General features: G+C 30.0%; 1 protein-coding gene and 1 long non-coding RNA gene across 2 annotated transcripts; both read left to right on the top strand.

Annotated features, from left to right (window-relative positions):
• The first annotated feature begins 10291 nt into the window (after positions 1-10291).
• LOC141528488 (uncharacterized) lies at positions 10292-11004 on the top strand. The gene is made up of 3 exons (XR_012479382.1): positions 10292-10504; positions 10608-10812; positions 10922-11004. It is a non-coding gene; the product is annotated as an uncharacterized LOC141528488 (long non-coding RNA).
• Positions 11005-11166: 162 nt separating this feature from the next.
• LOC141528368 (uncharacterized) lies at positions 11167-11822 on the top strand. Its single transcript, XM_074244393.1, has 2 exons — positions 11167-11452; positions 11516-11822. Exons 1-2 carry the CDS (start codon positions 11288-11290, stop codon positions 11807-11809), a joined length of 459 nt encoding a protein of 152 aa, XP_074100494.1. The 5' UTR covers positions 11167-11287; the 3' UTR covers positions 11810-11822.
• The last annotated feature ends 12940 nt before the right edge of the window (positions 11823-24762 follow it).

Below are 24762 nucleotides of genomic sequence, written 5' to 3'. Positions count from 1 at the left end.
CCACCAGTTCTTAACCGATCTTTATAAAATTCTGTGGGTTTATTCTATGAATCTATTCGGAGGTCAAGTTCGAAGATGAGCTAAATCAGCTAGTTAGTTTCGAAGTCGTGGGTATTTTAAACATTTTCGAAAAATTTTTAGTTTTGTCAGTTTTATCGAAATATTGTATCTACCGTCAAATATAGTTCAAATGTATTAATTTTATCTTAAAGTTAACTTAATTATCTTTAATTAGAGTTATTATTTGTGCACTTTTGATAATTTATTTCGTGACTCGAAAAATTTTTAAAAATTAGTTTTTCGAAAATCGAGTTTTCATTAGATCTCGACTTGAGGTCCTAGGAAGTTTCCATGATTATTCCCGCAATGGAGTGTGTGTGTGTGTGTAAACCTGTATGAATGTATGTAAACCTCTCATAACTTTTGAACGGTTTGACCGATTTAATCGCGGTTGGTGCCATTCAAAAGGGCTTGACTAAACTTAGATTTTGAATACAATTCGGTTTTTTTGGTCATTAGTCTCTTGTCTAGTGATATGAATCTTATATATTTCAGAATAGTACAAACTATTTTCTACACGGAGAGAAAAGAATAGAATTTATTCCTATGTAGAATGTAACCATTACTATGTTACATAGTAACGGAAATTTTGTAAGGAACCTCGGTAAATTTGCTAATAAAAATTCTAGAAATTGTGATAAAAATATGAAAAAACACTCATTCGATGCAGAATCAAATTTTGAAAATAATGTTGAGGTTTTTTTTTATTTTTTTGAAGAAAATTTCTATTTGTTATCAACAAAAAACAAAACCAAAATAAAAATCTCAGTTTTTTGTAAATAACTCAATAAATATTGGTGATATCAAAAATTGGAAAAATGATCCTTAAAGAGGAGGAAATTTCTGAAAAAAAATCTCGACTCCCGGAACTCTAGCTTGAGAAACAATAATTTTTATTTGATGTTGAAAATAGGGTTCCGCGCGACTTTTGTCACACGGCCGCGCTGATCATAACATACGCACTGATAGAAAAACAATCTTGATTCGAGAAATTTTGCTTCTTCAAAATTTGAACTCTTAAAACTAGATATAGATATGTTTCTTTCAAGAATTTTTGTCTCTTGGTTCAAGATAGGCGATAATATTGATTCAAGATGTTACCGACTTGTGTTAAGAATGGCTTTTGTTTGATTCATTAATTTACTTATTTCCAAGAAATAATTTTTTTCGGTATAACAATTAAAGACTATTTAGTTTTTGAAATATACTTTGATGAATTATTTTAAGTTTTTTAAACGATAATGTTATTTTGGTTGAAAAACTAAATGTATCGATTGAAGATAATATAGCTCTTAAGCCAAGAAAATCTAAATCAAGACAAGAAATTCTTAAAGCAAAATAATCATTTATCTTCCAAAATAAATTCTTAGATCAAAAAAATATCTCTTGAGTTAACATAAATTTTCTATCAGTGCGACAGCAGTTGCGCGGAATCCTATTTTCAACATTAAATAAAAATTATTGTTTTTTAAGCTAGAGTTGCGGAAGTCGAGACTTTTTTTCAGAAATTTCCTTCTCTTTAAGGATCATTTTTCTAATTTTTGATATCACCAATATTTATTGAGTTATTTACAAAAAACTGAGATTTTTTATTTTAGTTTTGTTTTTTATTGATAACAAATTAAAATTTTCATCAAAAAAATAAAAAAACCTCACTATTACTTTCAGAATTTGATTCTGCATCAATTGAGTGATTGTTCATATTTTTATCACAACTTCTAAGATTTTTATTAGCAAATTTACACAGAGTTCTCACAAAAATTTCCGTTACTATGTAACATGGTAATAGTTACCATTCTACATAGGAATAAGTTCTATTCTTTTCTCTCCGTGTAAGTTTATAAGTAACTGTATTTTTCATAATCACTCACTTGTTCTTGCAAAGCGTCAAAGTACATATGGAAAATAGTTTTGGTGAACTTTTGTGCCGAAAATGAGTTAGTTTCATTCGGAAAATTGCAATATCCTTCAAGCGTCAGATTTTTGAGAAACTTCATGCTTTCGATTGTTTTATTGTAGAATGAATTAAAGATATTATTGTTGTCTTTAGAATGATGTATAATATTCTTCAAATCATTAGAATAGATCCTTTCAATCTCCTCCAAGAATTTAAAGAATCCGATCAGCTTTTCATTGTATTTCGATGTTAATATAAAGTGACTCTTTGAAGAAGAGAGATTAATATCCTTAAGCTCCTTATTTTTCGTAATTTTATCAATAAAATCAAATCCATCAATGACATAATTGAATGCTAAGAGGACACTATTCTCAATTTTCCCTTTACTGACAGTATGACGATATTTATCATATTGCCTAAAATTTTCCCAATATGCTTTATCACAAGTATTATTCGATAATATTCGCGTGGCCGAGAAAACCAGGTATCGTTGAAAGACGTAACACCAATTTCCTTTGTTTCTGGTGAATCTGATATCACACCAGTTAACATATATAGCAGCATCAACAGAAATAAACACCACATTACATGAATAAATTTATATCTCGGACGCATTTTTTTTAAACTTTGTCGTTACCTTTTCCTATAAGTACTCTGGTGTGTCAATTTTTATAACAGCTGTTAAATTGTGATAGCTCCTTTTTTGATAGGCTATAAAATATGTAACTAATGATAACAAGCAAGAACATTTGTTTTTTTATCGATGACTAGTATAAAAATACTTTCAAATAAATGTGGTTGTGAAATAATATCGATTTATTAAAACAAATATAATAACTAGCGAGTTTTCAGAATACTTCAAAACAACATTTTTAATAATAACAATATGTTTTTCAAGTACATTTTTATTCAAGCTCCTTGTACATTTTTCAAGTAAATTTTTATTCAGCTCACTGTTCTTAATTATGGAATCAGAATGGATGATTGTTTTGATTAATTAATTTCCCGGGTCGAAAAATTTAAACTGATTTTGAGTAAAATGATCTGCATTTGAACTTATTGATCTGTATTTGAACTTTTAAAAATATTTTCATCTGTATTTGATCTACTATTCAAATTATTTTCTATCTGTTTTAAGTCTAAACAACTTTGTAGTAAAATAATCGAGCAGCTATAAATATTTTATGCTGTTTCTTATCTAATGAAACTAAAAAATTTGATCGGTTTTTAGTCTCGATAATTTATACTTGGACTTTATGTATTGTTTTCAAATTCAATATGAAATCTTATACTGTTTTTGACCTACTTTTAATACAATTTCAATTCTAAATGTTAAAAGGCCAAAAGTCGACTAAGATGGCGACTTATAATTTTGTTGAGTCTTAAGTATCTTATTAAAAATTATTATAAGTCGCATTTATTTGAAAAAATAAATTAAATTATAATATATTCATGCGCTCTCTTGTTTTATGAATTTATCGTTGATCATAACCTTACATCTGTCATATTTATTTGTCATAGCTTGACATTTCATGGGCTATCAAAGTTTTGTATTTGCGAATATTAGTTGCAGTGATAACTAATAAATTTGTATTTACATACGTAAAATAGTTCTCATCGTTTCATTGGATCTAAATCTAGAGTTTTCTAATCATCGATATTAAACACAATGTGAATACATCAACGAGATTGAAATGTTGACAAGATAACAAGATTAATATTAAATTTGTAATTTCACGCATCATTTAATAAGCGGTATTCACTATTTGGTAGTGCGAAGTATACCGTTTAGTATACATTGCACCACAAAATAGTAAATAGTCACTATTTAAGTTTCAGAGAATGAAAAGTCGTCCCCTGTAGAGGATTTTCGAGGACACTAATAAATCGATAATAAATAAATAAATAAATATATTACTATTATTATGATTATTTTCATTATTTTTATTGTTATCGAATTCGTAAAAGGTCTGTTTTTGATCTACAGACGATCAAAAACCGACTAAAAATTATGAAACGTTTTGGTCTGTTTTTGACCTTGATGCGATCAAAATCAGCTTAATGATTGTGACAAAAAATCTGATTTTGATCTTGAAACAATAGAAAACAATTTTATTATGACATTAAAAATTGTCTGAAATTAGTCTGAATTGGGAATATTATGGGCTAAAACAGATCAAATTCTTATATAAAATAGATACACATAATAAAATTAAATTGAATGAAAAATATTGAAATTTTCATTTATCATAAAACAAATTAAATTTTTTGACCCGGGCGTTTACATTATTGAAAATTGAGAAAAAAATCATATTATCTACAACAACCACGAGGTTTTTACAATTTAAACCCTACCCAACTTTCTATATCAGAACTTTTTTGCTTTTTATAATCGATAAACAATGTGTTTTCCTTCGTTCAAGTATATCTTTTTTTTCACACCCGCTTACCCCGAGTAAATTCCTCTAGAGCTTACGTATGCAAATTTGCAAGCACGCAATGCACTCAACTATGAATACGTAGCTGCGGAAAAAAATACGTGGTATCCTGATGAGTGGACACGTATCATTAACGATCAACAATGTATGTCATCGAATTAGCTTCTTTATGCCTCAGTTATGAGTGACAAGTCCTAGAGAACAAACGTTATGCAAACTATCGAATTTTACGTGAAACATATTATGTTGAGCTTGTTTGTTGGTGGTGTGGTCCAGTGTGATGATAAGATTGGTGTCTCAAGACAACTTCCTCCAGACTTTCACACTCACACGGTAATTATTTTTGAGTAATCAATAGAAATAGTAATTTTGTATTGTTTTGATTTTTTTTAACAGAGGCAGTTGCTGGAAATGTGCTTTTTGAATGAATTGAAGCCGGTGGCTGTTAGTATTGATCTGATTGATGTTGTGTACGAAATCCCGGGTCGAAAAATTTACACGGTTTCTGGTCAAAATAGTCTGAGTTTGAACTTGTACATCTGTTTTTAAACTAATATGAAAAATTTATTCTGTTTTTATTCTAATACCAAAAGAGGTTTAATCTGTTTTTGTACTAGTTGAATTGTTATTGAACTTTCACAAGAATTTTAGTCTGTTTTTAGTCTACTACCTTGAGTAATTATTTTATTACGAGAGATCAAAAGAAGACTTATTGAGGAACTTAGTAAAAATTTATTGTAAAAAGTACTAAGGACAAAACTAGATGAAAACTTGTACTTGAAATTTTTCTCATGCAAATTATATTCAGAAGATTATCAAAAATAAACAAAAAATTTAACCTTTAATTGAAGAATAAAATTTTTGAACCATGAAAATGATATTATTGATATTTCAGTAGAAGTTTATAGTTGGAAAATTTTTCTTGGTACACAGAAAAAAAAGTTCACTTGAGCCAATACCAACAATTATTACTCAAGAAAATTTCTTCAGTTAAATTGTTCATTTTGAGTCAAAATAAAATTTTCTTGGCTTATTTAAATTTTACTCAGTCTAAGAATTTTTTTTCTTAGCTCAATAAAATTTATCTCTTCAGATCAATTATCTGGATTCAAGTCTTTGTTTCTGTGTAATAAATTTTGCTTGTACTCAGAATTTCTCTGTCTTATTTAATGTTTTAGAAGGAATTTTCGAAATAAACAAAGATCAAAAATAATTTTTCATTACAAGAATATTTATTATTAGGTAAAAGTATTTACAATATGGGACTGGGTATCTTGAAAAATTTTTGTTAGTTAATTAAAGAAAAAATATTATATACATCTTTTAAAAAAAAATATTTAGGATAAAAGGTAAGAAAATAACAATAAAAAATTACACTTACAGTAATTTAACTGTGAAATATCATAGTATTTACTCACGCTCGTGACTATTAATTTGGCATCCTAAAAATAATCTATTATCGTTACAAACACAATAACACACACTTATTAAGCTTTCTACCGGTATTGAAATAATATTATTTGTAATTTTACATTCATACAAGTACGGTAACTGAAATTCATCTCCTTCGAATGTAAATGTAATTCTATTCTTAATTTGTATACAATTTATGATTGCAAAATGTCTCCCATCACATAAGCATTTATGAGTATTACAATTGCAATTAGAAATTTTTACAAAATAAAGAATTTTTGAAAAGTTTAATCCTTCTACCGATAAATATTGAGCAAATGATGAATTCGTTCGTAAGGAGCGACTGTATGATGTCGAAATATATAAAAACCGTCTTTTAATAAGCGAAAATATTTTCTAGTCGTTCGGTTATTATTATTATTATTATTATTATTATTATTATTATTATTATTATTATTATTATTATTATTATTATTATTATTATTATTATTATTATTATTATTATTATTATCATTATTATTGTTAATATGATGGATACTATCTATGATGTACTGTATTACTGGATCGTTAACTGAATTAAAAATCTTATAAACTCCAATACTATGAATGCCATTGAAAGTTTCACAAATTTTAAACTGTTTTTTATGGCGTATAATAAAATTTCGTAGAGGTCCTTCCGGTAAAGCTTGAGCTTTTGAATTAAATTTTAAATGCTCCCAATGTCCACTCATGATTTGAGTTTCAATATTGGTTGTTCCATTGACACTACCAACTATTTTCCCGTTAATATCTTCAAAGGAAAAACAGCTATTTACCCACAATGGTCCAAATTTCTCTACATCATTCGTCAAATGAATCAATTGATGAATATTAATGCTAGCGAATCTTACTCCATACAAAATTTCGAAATGACTAACGAACTTGTTAATTAATTCAGCAGCCATTTCAATATCCTCAGATGAAACAATATCTTTATTCAATAAAGAAATAGCAGTGACGAATAGTAGATAATGGTTGTAATATTCTGCTTTCATGAACGTAGACATAATTACAGGAGAGTACTGATAACACCAAGCCTTTAGTTCAGATGCTTTCCATGATTTATACTTGGACAGATCTCGTGGTTGACGGTGGACAAAGTGTGGTGCTTTAATCTCAAGAATTTTTTTATCAATCAGATCTAAAACTGGTCGCAGAGAAAAAGGACAATCACTTAAAGAAGGATCTACCCAAAAATAAATGAGTTTCTTTGTGACTCCTTCATATAAAGCATGCATTGAGTCAATACCCGTGCCAGTTACGTAATTAGGCATTAATTTATGCAGGACACTGGGACCTTTAACTCCTTGAATAGTGTGTAAGTGTTTGGGAATTTTAGGGTTGTTCTTATTTATAATTGCTCGTCTTGCAAAATTAACAGTTTCATTCAGAGTGCGATAATCTACCACTGAAGTGTACCGATAGACTCGAATAAATTTTTGACTTGGAAGCTTTGTTCTTTCTGTCTTTATTTTACAGATTGAGCAACCATAGGTTCCGTTAAACTGTTGGAAGTTCAGAAAAACATACTTCGCCGGTAAATCACATGTACCATTTAACAATAGACCTCTTATAAGAATGTTTTGGTCAATGTGCGTCAAATAGAGGTTTATACCATTAAACAAAATTTTTAATTCCGGCTCAAAAGCATCAACAAATAAATGGGGTATAGGTTTATCTGTCCCAAACCACAGTCCCGCGAGAATAGTATTTTCTCTACGAATCCGCTTGTCATATGGAAGCTCATTTATCCGTAGATAGAACGGCCATACTGAAATTTGTGAGCTTTTAAACACCGGTACTCCATCAGTACTCCATGTGTACGATAATGAACCTGGATCAGAAAAAAAATCTTCGTGCTCGCGATATATCAAACCGTCTGAAATGTCTTTCAAGGTGTTATTGTCATTTTCATTGTTGTAAGGATTCTGGACTATAAAATTATAATTCTCTGCTCTATCCAAAATTAATCTGGTCTGTTCCACAATAGACAAAGTTACAAAATATCGAGCTTTTACTTCCTTTTCACAGACAAGACAGTCGTCAATTTTTTTTTCTAGAGTAGAGCCACATGCAGAACAAAAATATTTTTTTTGTGTCGAATTGCCTCGGTTGAAATATTTTTTATAATAATATAAGTTTAATTTTTGTAAACTTTGAGGAGGACAGTGCATTGTTATGGCATCAAAAATATCATCGACACATGAATCAGAAAGATTATGCTTCAAAACCAAGCTCATCATAACCATCATACTCTCAGCAACTGTCAGAGGAGAACCTTCATAAACAGGGCTTTCATAAGAAGTATCATCATAATAAAAATCATCCCTATTATTATTATTATTATTATTATTATTATTATTATTATTATTATTGTTATTGTTGTTCATAATGTCATTTTCTGTTATTTCTTTATTTTCATTTATAATCTCGGATTCATCGCTGTCCTCAGCTTCTTCCTGTTCCGCAATTTCAAATAATTCATTGTCACTTTCTTCTTCATTTGAAGGTTCCTCAATTTCTTCTTCGTCTTCATCTGTTGTTACTTCGTCTTCATTTTCAATATCTTCTTCGTATTCGTCGCCAGGTATAATTATTTCTTTATTTTCTGGTCTTATAACTTCTTCATGCTCTTGTCTCACTATTTCTTCATTTACCTGTGCCATTATTTCTTCTTCATGTTGATCATCATCGTTTAAAGGGACAATTGCTTCAAAATTATTATTATTTTCGTTCGATGTTGACGGAAATGCGGAATCCAATCTGAAATATTTAAAATATACATTACTTATATTAATTCTTATAGTTTTTCCCTTGGAATGCTACTTTCACGAAAAAAATTAGATATAGCAAAAGTACTTTCAACCCCAATATTCGCTATTGATAATAAACTTACCTGTTTGTTTTATTTATATTTTTTTATTGTATTTGTGAATACATTGCGTGATAATCGTACACGTTTAAGAAATTTATTCTTACCACTTGTACTTAATTCTTCAAAACGTTTTCTCATTTTTTTAACGTTTCAAGAACCATTTAATAATTATATTAATTTGTATATTTATTTTGTTAGGTTAATAAGCACGTCAAAAATACACTATAATAATATAAACAAGTATATTAATTAAAAAATAATTGTGTATATAATATATGTTTAAGTCTATTATCTTTTGTTTTACATTCAGTAGATAGCTAGCTGTCAAAGATATTTTCAGTTAATGACACTGATATAAATAAAATTTTACTTAAGATGAACAAAAAGTTTTCTTTAATTTACTGGATAAAGAGCAAAAATATCCAAACGCTGGAGTCCAATAAAATTCCTGTAGCATCTAGATATGAAGGAGCTACAGTAAAATTGAAGTTTCAAGATAATGAAAAGAAATCTAAATATCTTGATGCGAAGGTTGTTCGTATGAGCAGTAAGTGGTAGTAAAATGTATCTTTGTGATTTTCCAAGAATCTTCTTGGTTTTTATCTTATAATTAAGTTGCTCTGAATTAAAAAAATTTTTTACTAGATTAAACAAAATTACAAACTTATTACCTTTTTTTTTTTTTTAATTGTACAATAAAGTTTAAGAAAAATTTGACATTGTACAAAAAAAACACCTTCTAACACACTTGTATTAAAATATAAAAAAGATCAAATGTATAGTGAAATCAAAAGAAGCTAAGTTTCAAGTTAGTCGATTCAGCGTGGAATAACTTTTTTAATATTGTCCAATTATAGATGATGATAAAGAATTAAACGAGCTACAGATTGACGAAGAAACTGGAGAAGTTATCGAGCCTTCACAGAAGGCTTTTTCAAAAACAGTTTTAGCTGAACGAGTTTCATTTCATGAGGAAAAAAAAGATTGTGAGAAGAAAAAAAAAATAGTTGAAAGAAAGCGTGAAGAAGATATAGTAAATAAAGAGTCGTTTTTACAAGAAGGACCAAAATCGAAAAAGTTAAACTATCAAAAACTTTAAAAATAACGCTCCAGTGAAAAATGTTGATAAAGGACGAAGAGGCATTGCTACGATAGAAACTAAAGATCAATCATTTAATTTATTATTCGATGACCCATTGAAGATACACAAGTCTCAAGTATCTGTAGAAAATTCAACACCTGATACTCATCAAAATAAAGAAGAAGACGACGGGGAAGAAGAAGAAGAAATTCTGGATTCAATATCATCAAAAAACGTTTGTTGGATACCTGGTGGTTTGTGTATATTATTTCTTCATCAAATTTTTTTATTCAAAAATTCTTACAAAGCTATTAAAATTATATCATGACTTTACAGTTTTATTAACAAATGCTTTCAATTAGTATAATGTCAATCAATAATATTGAACACTTAGATAATAATAATAATATTAATAATAATAATAGTAATAATAATTATTATTATTAATGAATAATAATACCCGGTTTACTATTTTTTTACAGTAACACCTGAGATTTTTGCTTTTTACAAGAATCTACTAGCATCGATGGAATATTCTTTGGACCCAGGACGTCATGATGTCATAAAAAAAGTATCAAATGTATAAATCTCATCTTTTACTGGATAATAATTAATAATTAAATTTTTTATATCAAATTAATTTGATTAATTAATCATTTTCATAGCTGACCAAAGAAATTCTAACTAACTCTGCAGATAAGGTATAAAAACTATAAATTAAATTATAAAAATTAAATTATCATGATTATTGAAACAAACTTCGTAGATAAATCCTTTTTTTCATCAATTTGTTTCATTTTTTAGGTAGAAATATTTACTAATACTGGTTGCTACCTTCCTAAATCCATAATGGCAAGCATAGATCTACTCGATTCTCAAGAAAATGATTGGAAGAAGCTTTTGTCTAATATTTCAGTCCAAATGTTTGGGAACAAACTGAAATATATGTCTGTAAAAGGATATAGAGGGAATCTTGCTCTACATCCAAAAATTTGGCGAGCTCTTTTTAGTACATAGTCAATTCATTTTACTTTTATTTATTATAGTTTAAGAATTCATTTTTATATTACAAAAATATCTTTTTTTAATTAAAATATTCATCTTGATCATTTTTACAGGCTTAATTAATGACAAAGCAGGAACTCAAATCACTCCAAAGGCGTTCAACCAAGTTCTCAATAAAGTATTTTCAAACAGAAAGACCAATATTACTAAAGTTTCTGCAATCATTGAGGAAAAAAAAAGAAGACGGTGGAGATGAAGATGATGATAATTATGAAGATTTTGATAGAGAGTTATCAAATCACCAGTCCTTACCACCACGATATTTATCTCCTTCACCGAGCCTCGATAATGAGTCACGAACATCTTCACCAGCAAGAGTTGATAATCAAGAAAAATTCCAGAAATTTCCAGTGGACATTGAAGAAGTATCAACACAAGACAAATCAGCAACTGCTTCAAATTGCTACCAGAACTCATCGATGATTCCACCAACAGTTCCTTCCATTCATTCAATTATGTATACTCGAACACTGATGTCGACAGTCCCATCAGCAATCACTTCAAATAACTCGAATTCCCATTTTTATACTCAATCAATTATACCACCAATAGTTTCATCCGCTTACTCACATGAATATCCCAAAGTACTATTTATATGAAAATGAATAATAATTTTAACTCATTTTAAATTTCATCTATATTTCCAGAATCACACAGCTATAACATCTCTTCATCCCGACTTGTATCCTCAGCATCAGTCAACAAACCATTCCAATCTTTCAACAGCAAATAATCAGAATCAACCAAAAATCACTCCTAACGATTCAAGTTCATACTCTCACCATCAGCCAACAGTTCCATCAACAATTTCTTCAACTTACTCTAATCCAAATTTTCATACCCAACCAATGATACCACCAAGAGTTTCATCCACTTACTCACATCAATACCCCCAAGTATTATCTATACTCAAGTCACAAATAACCTTAATTTACTCCTAATTTTATCTATATTTCCAGAATCAAGCAACTGTGACATCTCTCCCCCTCATCTGTATCCTCAGCATCGGTCAACAAATAATTCCAATCTTTCAACATCTAACTATCAGAATCAAATAGCAATCACATCTACCGACTCAAATTCATACTCTCAACATCAGCCAACCGTTCCATTAACAATTTCTTCAACTCACCCAAATCCACATTTTCATACCCCACCTATGATACCACCAAGAGTTTCATCCACTTACTCACATCAATATCCCGAAGTATTATCAATAGTCAAGTTAAAAATAGCCTTAACTCACGCTTAATTTCATCTATATTTCCAGAGGCAAGCAACTATGACATCTCTCCCCCTCATTCTTTTCCTCAGCATCAATCAACAAAAAATTATAATCTTTCAACACCAAACAATCAGAATCAAACAACCATCACTCCTAACGATTCAAGTTCATACTCTCAGCATCAGCCAACAGTTCCGTCAACAATGTCTTCAACTTACTCAAATTCACATGTTCATTCCCAACCAATGACACCACCTAGAGCTCCGTCCACTTATTCACATCAATATCCCCAAGTATTATTTATAGTCAAATCAGAAATAACTCTATCTTACTTTTAATTTCATCTACCTTTCCAGAATCAAGCAACAATGACATCTCTTCACTCTCATTTGTATCCTCAGCATTCAATGAATTCATCAACAGCCTCATCTTCGCATTCAGATTCATATTTTTACAATCAACCCCAAAATGTTTTTCCCGGATATCATGATGCACCTCAACGGTATTCACACCAACAAAATTTTGATCGAAATTATACAAATATATAATTATTAGAAAAAGGTATTGGTTCTTGTTTAGATTGATCATTTATCTTCATCAGTTGTTTAATTCTAAATGTACTTATGTCCTTTATTTCTTTGCCTTATGATTATTTATTCATATAATAAAGAATACTCGTCAATGTATGGCCATATAGGCATAGATGCTTCGCGTTTTGTCCTTCTTCACTTTACTTTTTAAATAATTGTTCAATCAAATGTTATGATTGATATATTTTACATTATTTTTTTTACTACTGTCTATAACGATGGAATAGAAAAATAATTAAGTTAAGATAGAATGTTATTGCTGTGTGTTACTTGAAAAGAGATTAAAAAATATTCAAAGCTCAGTAAGTATGATTATTATTATTATTATTATTATTATTATTATTAATATATTTGTTAATATTATTATTGTTATTATTTTAAAAATTATTATTATTATTATTAGATTAAATCTGTTTTTAATCTAAAGGCAATTAAAACTGCGTAAAAAACATTAAAATTAGGACTGCTTTTGATCTATAGGCAACTAAAAGCCGCCGTATAAATATGTTTAAAAAGTCTGATTTTAGTCTTACAACAATCAAGAATAAATTAGATATTATATTAAAATTGGTCTAGAAGTGGTCTGAATTGGGAATAGTACGAGCAAAAACAGACCAAATCTCTGTATAAAATGAATATCAGTAATAAAATTAAAAATACTACAAAAATTAAATATTTTCATATATCCTAAAACTGATTAAATTTTTCGACCCGGGATTCCAAAAAAAGAAACTGATAAACTATCGATAATTGTCATAGATAATCATTTTTCATTGAAGGTCATCAAAGAACACTACCCACGGCATCCATCCTTTGTTCTATCTGGTGATTCACTCAAAGCACTGATTAAAAATCTTTACGAGATAAAAACAGCGAAAATTTGGAACGTGAAGTCACTGTTCGTGATTGTTGGAACGCAATGCCAGAATTCAGCAGCTGCATTGAAGTTATTGTGGGAGATAGAAGCTCTTTCATCGTTTTTTATTTGTCAAGATGAGTTCAACAATAAAACACTGATCTTCAGCTTTAATCCCTTTTCAAACTACGCTCCAAAGCCTTGGGAACGAGTGGCAGGTGTCAATAAATCAGATAATCGATGGACACTCATCCGTCAACGATTTATAAATGGTATCGTATAATAATATATTTTTCTTTATACCTCAGTCGAAAGTACGCATATTTTGCACCTATTTCGAGGCAGAAAGTTAAAGATTTGTACATTGGTAAAGCTGCATATTCACACTCTGTAACAGCGGGAACAAAAAATCTTTCCATCAACCCAACTGACATTAGTTATTTGTTACTAACTATGTTTTGTTTACGCAAGTTATTTACCATTTATAGTACTAAAATACAGTTTGACAGTGACGTGTATAAAATAAATCAAATTTAATTATTATTAATTATTGTCAATTTTCAGTTAATGTGCTCGTCTTTTTTATTTTTATGTTTGTTGAATTCCAGACATTTTAGTTTTATTCAAGCTCAAAACGTTTCAAGTAAAATGTTGGTCAATTATCTACATTAATTTTTTTTTATTTAATGCCTGCCTCCCCGACCAGCAGCACTCGTTTCGCTCGTGCCGCAAATATCGGAGGCAGGCATCAATTTTTTTTCGATCCAGTACATTATAATATTTTCGTACTTTCGACCGGCTATAAAGAAAAATACTATACACCACACGGGCAGAAGTTTGAGAGCTCTGAACTGCGCTCCATCGACTACGCCTCGGGCATCATGGCGCGCAGTGCAGAAATCTTAAACTTTCTGACCTAGTAGTGTAATACTATTTAGTTTCATTCTATAATTAATTTTTCTCTTTATCTTTGTAGATATCAAAATCTGTGAAAGTATTAAGTTTGACAAATCAGTACGATTGGACGGCTTTCCGATAAAAGGTCTCGAAGAAAGAACTAAAAGCAAAGCTTCATGCAGTAATATTTTAAACCATAAGAGTCTTTCACCACTTACTCTCGATTTCTTCCAAACTTCACTATCAGTGATTAATAGCACACCGGTAATGTGTGTTCCACATGTTTATTATGGACATCTATTCAAAAATCGTAAACATGACTTTTTGTTAAAACCTTACGTTATGAAAATGAGCTCCGTAAAATATGTAGATATAACGGCTTTTTACGATCAAGACGGCTATGTAATTTTAACGCAAAAACAAAAAACTGTACCAGTAATTGATCAAATCGTCGATGGGTATTTCAATGTTTGGACAGTTAATATATCTGTTTTCGTTTTAACAATTATGTTAATTGTGATTTATGTAAACCACAATTATCGTTTACGCAAAGCTTTCATGGATATGTTGTCGTTGATGTTAGACATGGAAATGATAGGTCCGATGAGTAGAATGTCCATGCGACTGACGGTTTTTTCTGCTAGCTTCTTTATGTTGATTTTTAATCCCGTGTTTCAGGGTCATTTGTCTGCTGTTTTGACAAAATCGGCGCCTCAGCAAGTAGATACCTTAGAACAGCTGTATAAAAATCACTTTCGTGTATATTTCGATTTCAGAATTAAGAATGAATTATTAATGACAGGACTGTGGTCACCAGCTTCTGATAAAGAATTTTTTAAGATACAATACGTTATGACATATTCTGAGTGCTTAAATCAACTTTTTGTAAATGATTCAGCTGCTTGTATTATGAATAGTAATAATCTTCGTTATGACAAATTACACGATGAAGTACATTTGTCTCAATATCTATATTTTAACGAATATAATTTATATGTCAGCAGAGAAAATTGGCCACTCAAAGATAAATTTGATAAAACTGCAATTAACTTTGTGGAAACTGGATACGCGGATTATCACAAAAGAAAATTGCTCTTTAAGCGATTGTTACGGAAAAAGCAATTAATTGCAAGAATCGAAGCATCAGAACAACAAGACCAGCTAGATTTCGGGTATTTTGAACTTGATTATCTGATAATCCCTTTATGTTCATTCTGGATGATCCTTGTGCTGATTTTCGAAGTAATGATCAAGAAATTCCAAATTTGGAATGAAAAACGACGGCGAAAATCGAAGACAATAAAATTGCGAGCTCGTCGGCGGATTACCGGCATAGTTAGACGGATGGCTGGCTGTTGTAGATCCAGCAGAATCGCGAGAGTTGTGTGACTTGACATACTTATTGATTGAATTATAAAATTTTCTATGCAAGTATTGATGAAATAATATTTCCGTAACTTTTAGAATTTGAAGAAACTGTTAGCTCTTGACAAATTTTTATGAATTGGTTTTATGATCTGATCGATCCGTTCTATTCTATCATGAAAATTAATAAATTCTTGGAATAATATCAATTGTGTCTATTTTAAGCCAAATAAAAAATCAATTGTTTGAAGTTTTAACGAATTGATAATTGTGTCACACTCACCACGATAGTATTATTTTTTTAATTAAGGAAATGATATTCGTTACATCGCGTTACTGAAACCATAAGGGCGTATCTCAAAATATACGCCATTATGGCATCGCAGAACCAAAAGGGCGTATAAAAAAAATTTGCTCCAATCAATATAAAAATTGTAAAAGCATGAAAATCTATGAAGAAAACGAAAACAAAATTTTTTTTCAATATAAGCCCTTATGGTTTTAAGAAATTTTTTTTTTAAAGTCATAAGGGCGTACCTATTTTTTCGATTTATTATTAATTATAGATCAGAATAAATAATAAATGTTACGGGTGATGAAAAATATCACACCACAACTTAATTTATCTGAAAAAATATTTATCTAAGTAAAAAAGAAAAATTTTGAATTCATTTTTGATCTAATCTTAAGTTTCTTATAATTTGAATAATTTCAAAATTTATCATTAAAAATATAAATAATTCAAAAATGAAAAAAATACGATTTTTTTCTTACTCTGACATATAATTGATAATAAACCGAAAAAATAGGATATGCCCTTATGACTTTAAAAAAAATTTTCCTTAAAACCACAAGGGCGTATATTAAAAAATTTTTTTTTTCGTTTTTTCCATAGATTTTAATTTTTTTACTATTTTTACATTGATTGGAGCAAAAAAAATTTTTTTATACGCCCTTTTGGTTTTGCAATTCCAGAAGGGCTTATATTTTGAATTACGCCCTTATAGTTTTAGTAACGCGACATGCGTATGTTAATCGCTCACTAAACAAGAAAAATTGTTATTTTAACTGAAATTGTAAAAAAATTCACGATTTAATAAGACAGATATTTACACTCAAAAGGAAAGTGTTCTACTACTCGTAAATTGTTACTGTACCATTAAAAATTTATACAAAAGCAATATTAATTGGCTATCGAAGCAATTTGTTAGATGGCTGGAATAACTATACTAAGCTATACGATATTTTTTAACGGTCTTCTGACAACGTCCTCTTATCAGAGAAAAAATTTTTTTCCGCACCAAATAAGTGTTATTGTTGATTCTGATGATTAATTTAAAAAACTGTTGCAAATAATTATTTTATAGAAATGTTGATTTAAAAAATTTTGTTCTTTCAAAAAATGTGAACCAAATGAATTTTTATCACTAATAATCCTTATTGTTATTTTTTTAATTCATTTTATTTTTCCATGTAATTTAAATTACTTACACTGGCAATGATTATGTATATGAAAATTGAACTGTTAAAAAAAAAATTACATTGAATTTTGAGAAAATTTGCAAAAGAAGTATGTCACTAAGTCTACTTCAATTTACCGAACCATTCTGCTCATCCTTTTCCTAACTACGCAAATTTTTCCTCTTGTAGATTAAAAGATAGCATTAATTTGTTACTTTTGAAACAAACGTTGGTATCAACAACAAAACTTACTCGAGTGACATACATAAAATAATTAAGTAATGCGTACCATAACCTTGGTGTTTAATACCATAAAATTCGGAACCTATAATCATAATCGTGCATTCTTTGATATTATCAGTTAAAATTCTTTCGTAGAACCCATCAATCAGCTTAGTCATTAGTACAGTGCAGACCGGAGGCGAACCTAACTGGAATATAAAAGAATATACATTAACTAATAAATTACAAGTTTTGACAACTCAAACCAAATTGAAAAGATCAGCCGACGTTGAACTACTTCAGTTATTGTATAATTAAGGGTAATTATTTATTTTGCAGATAACTATGAAATAAAATAGTTGATGCATCTGCTGCTTCGTGAATCAATTTATGTTTGGCCGAACTAATTCATTAGTAAATTGAATAAGTCATTCAGATTGAATGAAATTTCGTTCTGAGTGCCTGAGTGCTGCCGATATATTCATAATCATATAAGATGAAGACCGACAAAAAAAATCGTTTTAAAATTGAGTATAACTATGAAAAATTATCGTGTTTTGAAAAATAATTTCATCCTTTCAGTCTATAGTGATACAGAATAGAATATTACACTACTAGGGCAGAAAGTTTGAGATTTATGCACTGCGCGCCATGATGCCCGAGGCGTAGCCGATGGAGCACAGTTCAGAGCTCTCAAACTTCTGTCCGTGTGGTGTATACTATTTTTCTATATAGCCGGTTGAAAGTACGTAAATATTATAATGTACTGGATCAAAAAAAAATTGATGCCTGCCTTCGACATTTGCGGCACGAGCGAAGCGAGTGCTGCTGGTCGGGGAGGCAGGCATTAAATAAAAAAAAATGAATGTAGATAATTGACCAACATTTTATTTGAAATGTTTTGAACTTAAATAAAACTGAAATTTCTGGAATTCAACAAACATAAAAATAAAAAAAAACGAGCACATTAACTGAAAATTGACAATAATTAAATTTGATGTATTTTATACACGTCACTGTCAAACTGTATCTTAGTACTATCAATGGTAAATAACCAGCGTAAACAAAACATAGTTAGTAACAAATGACTAATGTCAGTCGGGTTAATGAAAGATTTTTTGTTCCCGCTGTTACAGAGTGTGAATATGCAGCTTTACCAATGCACAAATCTTTAACTTTCTGCCTCGAAATAGGTGAAAAATATGCGTACTTTCGACCGAGGTATAAAGAAAAAACTTTTTCAGCAACTTAGAAACATGGTTGTATCTCGCACGAACTACGTGTTATGTACTGTATGACAAAACTTTAATTTCAATTTGAGTTTTCGGTCCTAGTTTTTCACTCATATACTGGGAACTCCTGAAGTCAATTTTATTGAGGACGACAAGTGTTGTTGTTGGGTAATCAGTAAACTGTTAAAATTAATACATAAATTATTAAAAATTCAAAGATTAAATATTCAAGAGAATGTTTTATTGTACAAAATCCGAGGTTTAAAAATTTAATTTCGGATAATACACTTTAAAAAAGTTAAAATAATTAACAAAAGTTCTAATAATCAAGTTTGTACCTGGTTTATTCACATTTTTCGTTGGTTTGTTTAAATTTAATATTTATGTAATATTCACTTCACAAATAATTTATTTTTACTCCCATGAAAAATGTGGTGCCGCTTAATCAAGTTAAAATGAGATCAAACAATTAGATTACAAGATTTTGCATACGAAAAATGGGCACCGTTAATTAAAAAAAAAAATTACAACATACTCTGTGAGAAATTGCTTAACTACTTTTTTTTCTTTTCAAAACCAATTATACAATTAATTCTTTTTTTTAAAAATTAATGAAGATAATAAAGCGTGCACTTTGAGATTACCCAAATTTTATTTATTTTTTAATTTTCATACGTTAGTGTAAAATGTAAATTTAAATTAAAGTTTAAATGCCCTTTCAGATATCATCAATCGAAATGCCAAAAATCCACCGTAACCAGTTTGTCCGTTGTAAATCAATCCTAATCCACCGAGTGGAGATTGCGGCTTTGATTCTAGGTCTTGTGAATCAAGGAAAGGAATCACTGGTAAATTTTTTGTCGACAATATTCCTACGCATAAATCGACATAGTTGAATCCTGAATAACTGACTTCGACATTCTACAAATCTGATTCTGCTGAGTTTCTGTAATCCTTAACATCTATTTGCTCTCTAGAATCAGAAATTCGTTTCCATTGCATTGAGAATAATCATACTCATGAATAATTTTCAATTAATATTATAAAAAGAAACGTCAAATCTGTACCTTTGATTTACTGGATTGACTTGTGGGTAAAACCAATTACTTACAAAAGGTGTCGTCATCATATTTGTTCCTCGAACCACCAATGTTACATAATTGTCATCTTGCAATTTAAATTTAGCGCCTGAAAGTATAAGCAATGAAAGATATGAGTGCAAAATTTTAATGGTGGAAGTTTCAAGCAGAATACCTGTAACGAAATAATCTGCTTGTAGTTCAATATCATCCAGATTGAAGGACTTGATTTTGTAACCCAATTTCACGGTTTTAGGACCTTTTTTAGGAGGATGGCCTTCATTTGTGTTCCACCGAACAGTTTTCTGATCTATGGATCCATAAGCTATTCGACCTTTTTGAATGTTTATTAATACCACATTGTTTTTAATGACGAATCGAATTCCCGTAACAACCCTGAAAAAGTAACCGTATAAAATAGTGAGATTTTAAAAAATACTCATTCACACGCTTTATGAGCCCAATATTATATAAATTTTTCACTTGTAGGCGATTAAAGTTTGAGAATTTCAAGCAAATGTAGAATATAGATTTTTAGATTATATTAATTGAAAGAAATTACAACACGAGGCGATATTTTTTAAAAGTATAATAATGGATTTATTGATAAGGGAAATAATACACGACTGCTCACTAGCTTGGGTGGTGTTAGACTAACTTACAAACTATCCCTTAAAATTACTTGGGCCTCTCGGTCCCTTCTTACCCCCATCTCTAAACAGTATAGTTGCATACTTCATACACTCTTGCACATTCTGTCACTCGCACTCAAGCTACAATATTCTTAACTATCTTGCAGAGTAATTATTTTGACATCTGGTGACAGCATATTAGAAATACTATAGTTACTCATCTAATCCTTACATTTACAACCACTTATCTTTACAACTTAAAACTGCTTCAAAACAAATACTTTACTAAAGTAGAAGCATAAAAAATATTGACAACAAAACATTTTTCCTGTCTCAAGAAAAAGGTTTATTTCGTTTTTCATACAAAAAAACTGATTGAAAATAAAATTATGAAAGTTGTCAATTATTATGTGTGTATTTGTCAGCTGTAGAAACGAACAAAACAAAAGAAAATTTTTGAAAATCGATTGATAGTTGTCCGAGTTATCGATGCGACCAGTTTGAAAAAACTCGTTTTGAGAAAAACGAAGTTCGAAATTTTCATAGTCTATTTTACTTTACGTTACTCCCAATCGGGTTTCTTCATGAAATATCTATATTTAAATTAAATCGAGTCCTGGACTTTATAAGGGTTATTTATCCTTATATCCGGTGGCGCCCATAATTTTTTTAATCACTTTATTAATTATTTCAATTCGTAATTTAGCGGATTCGACATTCTAGTCGGAGTCCTCAGCGAAATTATAATCACTCTCACTAAAGTGATTATAATTTCGAAAAATTTAAGTAATTTTGATCTTAAATTTGTACACGTCTTTTTGAATGTGCCAATTTTAATTTTACGCAAAAAAAAAAAAAATATTCAAAAACTAGTTTTTCGAACGGAACATTTTTTTTTTTAACTATTTTAACCATTTTTTATTTATTGGTTATTAAAGATAATTTTTTTTCTGTTTTACTTTATAAGTTAGCAATACTATCTATTTTTTCATAAAAATAGATAAAAGTTTATGAGGTGTGCAGAGTCAGGTGAGGCAAGTGTGCACACTTAAACGTTTCAATTAGTGTCAAAATTAAACGATGACCATTAAAAGAAATTAAAAATATCTCTCTAATTAAGAATCTATTTAGGTAATAATTGAATTAAGAAAAACATTTGCAACCTTAATTACGAAAATTCCTACTGAGTAAGGTCCCCTTTTCCCTTTATCCTTTATCTTCCCCAGTTCCCAAAAATTTGTCTTTAATGACAAATTTAGCTATGATATTGTTACGTTCTGGATTTTCCGAGCTTCAATAATTATTTCCAGGCCGGCCGCGTTAGCTGATCGATAGATCCCCGGTGGGCCGCACAGATAATGTCTCGTACCATGATTTTTATTTATAAGATTATTATTAATTTTTACTGATTGAAACTGGATGGAACAGCTAGTAAGTGCTCCCTCTATAGAAATATTAGGAAATAGGGTGAAACGCTAAGAAGCGCTCGCCCCTATTAGAAGTAATTAGTCAAGATTAACATTGTAACATAAAAATTTAATGATAATAAAAAGGTTAGATAGAAGCCGGTGGACAAGGTCCGAGCTCGAAGAGCTCTCCCGGTCGACTGACTTAGTTAATTATTTAATTACACAAATGATCAGTAGCAGCCATTGTTGGGCTCAGGTTACATCTCGGGAACGTCGTCGAGGCCCGGATCCCATGCTGACGTATGTACATGAACGTTTCGCGGGCCGCGATGACTTCTTATCGTCTAAAATTTCCGTTGCCGCGTTACCAATTCAGCAACGAAGCAACGAATCTCCTTTGGAATGTAATTCTGAGAAAATCATTCAATAATTTTACAATAAATTATCGGTTTACAGTTCAAATTTTTGCCAGAACGTCACAATATATAGCTAATTAATTAATGGCAATTACTTCATAATTATTTTCAATTTTTTAAATAAATTTTTTTACCTGATTAATATGGGAATCTATGTAGGATGCTACCCTGGATTCCTATATAGGAAACCACATGGGAATCTATCCGAAAACGCCATGTGGGACTCCGGGCCGGTTTCCCATATGGATTTTTAACTTCCCGCTAAGAAAATCGGAAAGTTATTGGTTTTACTCCGTTTTGCAAAAATCGAGTTTTCAAAAGCATCGAAAAGTTCAAAAGTATAAAGAAGCTATCTTTTTGAGCTCGAAGGGCTCAAAACAACACATAAATTGTATTTTTGAGAGCTCAAAAACGTCACTAGTATAATTTTAAGCGCCTACAGAGAAAAAGAAATTTACTTGAATCAAGTAAATAATTTTGAAGAATTTCATCTTTTTGGTTTGAGTTGAAAAATTCTTAAACTAAGAAATTTTACTTGGTTTAAGTGCATCTTATTTGATTTAAGAATTTTTTGCCTTGATTCACGACAATGAGCTTCTTCATAATTATTTTCTTGATTCAAGAATTTTACTCTTGATTCAAGTTAATTTTTTTTCAGTGTAAGTATGGAATTAGCGGGAAGTTGTAGGAATGGCCTTTAGGGTCAACCGTTTTCCTAATTGTTTTGATAGAGTTACCTTTATGGCACCAGATTCTTATTTTTTTTTTTTTTTTAAGTAAACGAATGATACCATATAATTTTGTCTTGAATAAGCTAAACCCCCCCCCCCATTTATATATGTAGAGATTGCACTTAGTTACCCGACATAACTCTACTTCTGGTAATATTCAATGAAATTGAGAAAAATTTACAGAATTAAATTTACAATAGCAGTAATTTTATATAATACCAATGATCAGTACTATTGATGTAATGTTCTCTTAAGTCTAGCGTACGGATGCTTAAATTAACATCAGAATACTTGTCACAACTGCATGACTGTTGAATATGGTAATTTGACAATCCACTGTAACAAGTAACCCTCAATTCATGTAGAGTAGTAATATTAATTAGGGCTTCATCATCCGCCAAATATGTACATTTCTCAGGATCAATCTCAAAGATCTTTAAATTTATTTTTCGTAAGTTATTATCATTGAAAAATCGAAAACTTTCTTAATAATGATGTTGATAAAATAACAATATTGATGAATTTTCTTAAAAAAAATTAAATTAAAAAAGAACGAGAGACAATCAATTGTATTTCGAGGTTTCGAAGCGGTTTTCAACGCAGTTTTTTAAGCCTTATAAAGAATTTTCAAGTTTAATTTGATCGGACTAGGAATTTCGGAGTATTTCCGAGTGTCTCGGATAGCTTAACTGGTAGAGCCTTTGGCGCATAACCAAACGATCCGGGTTCGATTCCCGGTCTGGGCTGTCCGAATTACTTTTTCAGTTACCGAAAATTCCTACTGAGTAAAGGTCCTCCCCTTCCCCCTTTATCCTTTATTTCCCCCAGTTCCCAAAAATTTGTCTTTAATGACAAATTTAGCTATTATATATGGCTATAATTAATAATTATAATTATAATTTCGTTTTTCTTTCGTCATCAGCAATAACTTACTAACGAATCAACCGATTTTGACCGGACTGGCGGCAATCGACGTGGTTTTTTTATGTTAAGAGCTGATTAGTTTTTGAAATTTATCGGTAAAGCCGTTCAAAAGTTATTCCAAAAAAACCACGTTTCAAAAAATTTTCGTAGTTTTAATTTTTTAATTTTTTAATTTTTTAATTTTAATTTTTTTTGTAGTTTTTTTACAATTTTCCAAAATCTACTGGTCCGAATCGGTCTAAATTTTCAGAAAATCTAAGTTTGGTCAAGCCCTTTCGAATGGCACCAACCGCGATGAAATCGGTCAAGCCGTTCAAAAGTTATAAAAGGGTCACACACACACACACACACACACACACACACACACACACACACACACACACACACACACACACACACACACACACACACACACACACACACACACACACACACACACACACACACACACACACACACACACACACACACACACAGAGAGAGAGAGAGAGAGAGAGAGAGAGAGAGAGAGAGAGAGAGAGAGAGAGAGAGAGAGAGAGAGAGAGAGAGAGAGAGAGAGAGAGAGAGAGATTGATTGATTGATTGATTGATTGATAGTTTATTAATGCCAAGGCACAAGCCAAATGGCAATTTTAAATACAATATGAATTACAAATACAATAATAATAGAAAAATTATATAAGTACATAAACTATAATAAAGATCTAATATAAAAATTTATATTTATTTTATCTGATTCAACTAACATACTTAATAAATTATTCAATTAATAACAGCTGATAAAAGAACAAAGTTGGAGAATCTAACAGTAATTATCAGAGAACTTATCACTTTACAATAACAAAATTAATAATC

Source organism: Cotesia typhae, unplaced genomic scaffold, assembly GCF_013202065.1.
Source record: "Cotesia typhae breed Kobodo isofemale line unplaced genomic scaffold, CoteBio_Ctyphae contig_43, whole genome shotgun sequence".
Taxonomy (NCBI): domain Eukaryota; kingdom Metazoa; phylum Arthropoda; class Insecta; order Hymenoptera; family Braconidae; genus Cotesia; species Cotesia typhae.
Note: the sequence above shows the minus strand (reverse complement) of the source record. Positions and strands in the feature narration are given on the sequence as shown.